We start from the raw sequence: 6,694 nt of genomic DNA, 5'->3' as shown, positions 1-6,694 counted from the left end.
TTTTTTTGAAATAGGTCCTCATATAGTCTCACTATGTAGCTGAGGCTGCCTTTGAGTTTCTGATCCCTCTGCGTCTCCCCAAGCACTGGGATGGCAGGTGTGGGCCACCACGCCAGAATTTTAAAATTTTTTTAAAGTTTTATTTTTAACAGTCAAATTGTTGATACTTGTTTTAATTATAAAAAAATTTCCATATAATTCTTAAAATGTCATCTTTAATAGAACAAATGAGACATGACTTAAACCGTGGAACTAGTAGTATGTTGTGTTATTTTATGCCCAACTAAATGGGATGCATAATCTCGTGTTTCCTGTAATACTTCTCCCCATCCTTGTGTGTGTGTGTGTGTGTGTGTGTGTGTGTGTGTGTGTGATATTGGAAGCAGGGCCTTCCACAGTGATATTTAAAAAACATATCTAAGTCTGGAAAATGTTCAATAAATTTACTAATTTGTAAAACTGCAAACGTGGACTACCCTCTCTTTTTAGTTTAGGTAGTTTATCATTGTTTCTGACGTATTTGCTCTGCGACTTACAAAGGTAAGTAGGCTCTTTCGGAACAATGAGACCATAAATATATGCTAATAGGTAACACAACATTTTAACCACTCACCAACAAATGTGTTCACTTAGGTGAAACGGATTGTCTCCGTCATAAAAGGGAAGCGGGACGTGCAAATCCTTGTCGATGATCCTGTTTTCGACATTCCTCTAACAGGCAGAGAGCCGAGTTTCTAAGGGACACCAGAGGTTTTGCATAGCCCCTCGAGTCCCAGGGCCCACACTGTGACAGGAGTCAATTTTTCTTTCCTCTTCGTCTCTCTTCCAGTCTCTACCTTGTTTGTACAGGCTTTGAGTAATTCTCAGCAAGGGTCAAGTATCTTAAGTATCTTAAATGAGTGCTGTAGTTGTCTTACCCTAATTGATGGCTAAGTAGCCCTGGCAGACCTGAAACTCACTATAGCTCAGGCTGGCTTCGAACTCGTGGCAATCCTCCTGCCTTAGCCTCATGAGGGCTAGGATAACAGGTGTAGCATTGTCGGTTTACTCTTATTTTACCAAAAGTTGTCCCCGATACTGTGAGCTCTGTGCACCGCCAAAGGGAATTTGGTTGCTGAATCTAGCAAGTGTACACAGCTTCTGGACTAAAGACGACCAAATTAATCCAGCTTGGACGGATTGTGGCCAAGCTCACGGTCTAAATTTAGGGTTATTTCAGGTCATGCCTTTTGAGCCCCCTAAAAACCTCGCCCCTACGTAAGGCCAGAGCCTATGGTCCTATTGATCTTGAAAGGTGTCATTCTTTTAACGACTGACGGAGCTGGGTAGCGCTCCACAGGGCATCAGTAGAATTCGGCAGGGCTCGGCAAAGCTCGACAGTATTCCCGCAGGGCTCGGCAGAGTTCGGCCAGGCTCGTTAGAGCTCCGGCAGGGCTCGGCAACATTCGGGTCCCTTCGGGTGCAGGAGCCCAGCCTGCCCCCACGGTCGCGGAGCGCCCAGCGGTGCGCGCTCCCCGAGACCCCATCCTCCCGAGCCCCGCGGCCCGCCCATTGTGCCGCGGGGTTCGCCACCCCGCCGGCCGCCTGACGCAGCCGAGGCTCCGCCCCCGGCGTGACGCCAGCGTCAGGCCAGTCCCGGCGTGCTCCGCGGCTGCCCGCGGTCGAGAGCACTGAGGCATCTTCCCGAGAGCGGCCGATCGTCCGCGTCGCTGCACTGCGCACCCCGGCCAGCCGCCCCGTCGCCCCCCGCTGCCCGCCCGTGCGTCCGAGCGGCCGCAGCCCTCCGCCGAGGGCGCCCCGGGATGGAAGGGTCCAGCAGCCTGCCGGCGCCCGCCGCGCTCGTGGTCGCCGTCGCCGTGGTCGTCGTGGTCGTGTCCGCCGTCGCCTGGGCCATGGCCAATTACATCCACGTCCCGCCCGGCTCGCCCGAGGTTCCGAAGCTCGACGTGACGGTGCAGGACCAGGAGGAGCAGCGCTGCCGCGACGGCGCCCTGAGCCTGCTGCGGCACCTGCGGCCGCACTGGGACCCCCGCGAGGTGACCCTGCAGGTGAGGCCGGGCGGGGACCGCGACGCCTTCCCGAAGCCCTTGGCCGCGGCAGCGACGCCCGCCCGGCCCCCGGAGAGGCTCCCGTGGATGGCTGCCCCTGCCCTTGTCATGCTGGGGGTTCCTTCCTCTCCTCCCGCGGTCCTCACGGCGCTGCACTCCCTCCCCGCGCTTCCCTCCCATCCCTGCCTTATCCAGCCTGGGATCTTCCCACATCCTCCGTGCCCAGGGAGAACTCCCTTCCATAGCGGAATGACCGTGGACCTGCTGCCCACGCCAGGATGCTAGGGAACGCTATTCTGCGTTAGTGGAAGGCTTATTTGAGTTGGTGCTTCTACATTTGTATGTAAAGTCTTAGTGACATTAATGCCCTGGGTTAGAGGAAGCTGCGACCAGAGAATATTTTTGTGAGTCAGTGTATTTAAAGACAAAAATTCTCAGGAAAAAAAAAAAAAACCCGAAAATCTAGGATTAAAAATAACAACAAACACTTGCAAGTTAGGATTTCTCATACCCAGAATTTATTTGGCGTGATTTGGTTTTAGTTTTTGCAGTACATTTCTTTAGGAATTACCAAGATGTGCTTCCCTTTTTTCTTTGCAAACAAACAAGAAACCAAATTATTATTATTATTTTTTTAAAGGCTGGGGCTTATTTTAGAGTTGAGCAATAATGGTGGAACATTTATTTGGATTATTCATCTGCTTTATTTTAATGATAAGTTGTGGGGTTTTTAATTTTTTTAATATATTTATTTTTAAAATTATTTTTCAATATATTTAAACCATGAGCAGTGTATAGGGTTCAGAGCAGTTCTGACACTTGGGACTTTCATGAGTTTTAGTTTCGGTTCTTGCTAGGAAGGTTCTGAGCAGATTAAAGGAACCCATATGTTGTGGGGAAGAAACTTGTTAGACAAAAGACTGAATTTTAAAGCACGCTTGTTGACTAAGTGTAGAGGAAATAGTGGATTCAAAATGATTTTTTTGTATAGCTTGGAAAATTATTACATTTCCTTCAAGGAAGTGCTTTTCAAGTGGCAACATGTTTATTTGTGTATTTTTTGCAGTTCTGGGAAGGCTGAGGCTGTTTGAGTCCTAGACCAGTGCCCTACCACTGAGCTGCGCCTGGAGCCCCCATGTTAGACTGTTACTATGTGTTAACTTCTTTGAGAGGGTTTTAAGATTTAATGAGATTTATTTCTGGAAAATATCTTACTAATTAAAAGCAGTGCTGCTTCCTGGTAAACTGCAGTGCTGGCAACAGTGGTTTTTTTTTAGCAGTGACTTTTAAAGTTTGAAACTTTGAAGCTTGGAATTTCTTTTGCTTTACTTGTATGTAAAATAGTGATAATAGCTGTTGGATGGAGTGCTGTGTGCTTGGATTGAGCTATATTCTTTAAAATCTTCGTTGCCTAGGAAACCATATTAGGTAGGTGCTATTTCCTAGTTCATGTGTTTAGTGAAGGAAAGCCAGGGTGTGTGTAAAAAGAAAAAAAAAAGAGAAGCATAAAACTATTTTGGTTGTTGTACAGGAAATCCGGTTAAATCATGGTTTATGTGTAGCAAAAAACATTTTTTTTTTTTTGAGGCAAGATGGCCAGATTGGTTCCCATTGTGGTGGGATTATAGGTTTTTGCCACCATTCCTGGCCTATGTTGTGACTATTAACTTTAACCTTTGGGTTCATAAATCTGAGCATACGATACGTATATTTGAAAGTGATGACATCACTTCTGCCTAGACTTGATAATTAGAAATTCATTTCCTCCTGTGCAGGCAGAACTCTTGGATCAGAAGCTGAGCCCTCGGTAAGCCAAGGTTATGGTCATTTATTTACCTCCAGTCCTCTCCTGCTCAGTGGACTGGACTTCACACATGCTAGGGCATTACAAACTAATGATGCCTTGGGGCTTTGTTTAGTGATTCTATTTTTGTTGTTACTTTTTATTTTCTTTATACAGGGCCTCACCGTGTAGCTCCATCTGGTCTGGAACTGGCTCTGTGGACCAGGCTGGCCTTGTCCTCCTGAGCCTTGGGCTTAAAGGTTCTTGTCACCACAGCCTGCTTGTTTAGTATTTTTTTTTTAATGGCTAAAGTTCCTTTTGAAATTTTACCTCCCTTAAACTGTAAAGATAATATTCCTACCCCATTTCAGAAAGGAAAAAAAAACATGTATCCGATAACCAAAAAATAATATAATTTCCAGTCAGCTGGAATCAATAATAGCCTTTTTTTTGGTATGTTCCTCCCTCCCCTTTTAGTGCATGTTTATGGGGATGGAAGCCTGCGCCTAGTGCATGCTACATAGGCTTTCTACCCCTTGGGCTATGCCCCCAAGTCTTCACCTGGCTTTTTTTCCCCCAAACTAATATTTTTCTTGGCTGCATGTAGTGGAGACAGGAGGATCAGGAGCTCAAAGTTGTTTCTAAGTCTTCACATTAGGAGTTCCAGGCCAGCATGAGCTACTTGAGAGCCTGTCTTAGCACCCCATTCCCCCCAGAAGAAAAAGTACGTTAAAAATATTCTCTAAACAAATTTTAGAGGCTTTTTGTGATAACCCTTATCTTTTCTGGTAGTTACTTCTATAATAGCAACGTGTAGAAGATGAAAAAATGTAAAAACAGCCCAAGACCTAGAAAGAACTAGATGTGCTCCAAGTGATAGTTTCTGCTCAGAACTCAGTGGCACGTGAAATTGGTTCTTGTTTTTGATAAAGCTGCCCTTATCAGAAGTAAAAACACACTGTAAGAGTGGTTTCATGAGTTCTTTGGAGTTAGATTTCTGCATAGGCAGAGTAGTTCTGAGACAGCACCAGCCAAACGCTTTTTGTTTCATACTGTCTTGTTGGAAAAAGCCCTTCCACCGCATTCTCCAGCTGCACTGTGGGGAGGACAGACAAGGGCTGCTGAGGATTCCAGTGAGACCGAGCCTGTGCCTAAGGGACAGATCCGGAGGGATTTGTCTTAGGAATTACTGCTCCGTGACCTAGAAAGGTTGTGTGTATGTGTCATGGTTGAGCCAGGGAAGCCATGTCTGTACGAGATTAATTCCTTAAAGCAGAGCAGTGGCTCAGGAAAGACTGCTTTGAGCTCTCTTGAACACATTTGCATTTCCTTCCACTTATGCTTTAGGTTTAGGAAATGGCAGAAACTCTTTTTGTTATGCAGCATCTCCCTCAGTTGAATGTGGTTTTTGATGTATCTACTTTTTGGGGGATAGTTACGTGTAAAGGATCAGAGATTTAATTGTTTTTTCCACTCTATTGTTATTTTCTTAGATCTTCCTGCCTCAGCTTTACAAGTTAGCCATGCCCAGCCAATTTTTTTCCCTTTGAAAAAGCTGGCTGTGTCTTGAATGTTCCATTGGACCACTTTAGGGCTTCCTGAGTACAGAAGTGTTTGAGCAGCACTTTCTCAGAAGCTGCCACTCTAAGTTCTTCTTTAGAGTACCTGATAAAGCAGCAAAGGCTCCATAGGGCTAGGGAGACCATCCTTGTTAAAGAGGTTGTAAATCAACATCTCTTAGAGCGCTTGGAGGCAGAGAGAGGGGATTCTTGGAGCCAGCAGGCTTATCCAGCTCAGGGTCCAGGGAGAGATCCTGCTCTGATATACACGGTGGGGCTTGATTGAGATAGATGGACGTCAGCTCTCAGCTTCCATATGCACACACTTGTATCATGCCTGCACATGTCTGTGCCCTCACACATAATGCTGTTGTGTGACGGACACATACCCAGCAACCTCTTTAACATCTGTCTGTGTTAGTAAAGACAGAGAACATGGGGTTTGTGTCTGTGCCCTGCGCTGCATTAGCTTTGTTCCACTGCTCAAGTTTTGTTCTATTTCTTTTTGAGACGGTTTCACTCATTCTGTAGCCCAGGCTAGACTGGAACTTCCAGGCAGATGGCCTACCTTAGCCTCCCAAACTCATACTACAGGTGTGAGTTAGAGAACCTGCCTCCTGGCCAAATTTCTTAACCTTTCTGAGGTTCATTATCCTTAGCTGTAAAATGGATCCAATAAACAGTTCCCTACCCCTGAGGCTTGTGAGGGTGAAATAAATGCTAGCTCATGATAATTATGCTTCTGAGCCCTGGCTGCATCGGCCTCAATAACAAACATCTGCTCTTTGAGATTCACAGCTGAGACAAACCAGAATATGTAATGTGGTGGGTTCTGAATGACTGTTCACATTTTGTCACCTGCAAAGGTGGCACAAGAACGTGACACAGGGTTGTGCCTTCCCCTGGTGCTGGTGAGTTCAGTGTGTTCACTAGGCACCCCAGCCTCATCGATATTTCTCTTTGTTTTTGAAATCTCTGACTTTTAAGCATAAGCCAGGTTTATAATTCCAACATACAAAGTTACGGTTTTATTGTGGTTTTCCATTTACACATTTTTTTTGGCCTTGTTCATTTCTGCCTTTACCCAAATTCAGTGGTCTATTTTTTATTCTGTTCATCCAACCCCACCCACCCACCTCTGGTTTTTCAAGATAGGGTTTCTCTGTAACAGTCCTAGCTGTTCTGCAATTCAACTTTGTCGACCAGGCTGGCCTTGAACTCAAAATGATCTGCCTGCCTTTGCTTCCCAAGTGCTCTAGTTAAAGGCATCTACCACTACCACCCAGCTTCCTCTTCTGTTTCTG

At 45.8% G+C, this 6,694-nt stretch overlaps 1 protein-coding gene across 1 annotated transcript in view; it reads left to right on the top strand.

The window, feature by feature from the left end:
* The first annotated feature begins 1,741 nt into the window (after positions 1-1,741).
* Etnk1 (ethanolamine kinase 1) overlaps positions 1,742-6,694 on the top strand; it is a 42,934-nt gene continuing 37,981 nt past the window's right edge. Inside the window, exon 1 of the mRNA XM_038318395.1 lies at positions 1,742-2,048. Coding sequence (XP_038174323.1) covers positions 1,803-2,048 — 246 coding nt within the window. The 5' untranslated portion in view covers positions 1,742-1,802. The remainder of the gene's footprint in view (positions 2,049-6,694) is intronic.

Source organism: Arvicola amphibius, chromosome 2, assembly GCF_903992535.2.
Source record: "Arvicola amphibius chromosome 2, mArvAmp1.2, whole genome shotgun sequence".
NCBI lineage: Eukaryota > Metazoa > Chordata > Mammalia > Rodentia > Cricetidae > Arvicola > Arvicola amphibius.
This window is presented reverse-complemented; position numbering and strand designations above follow the sequence as displayed.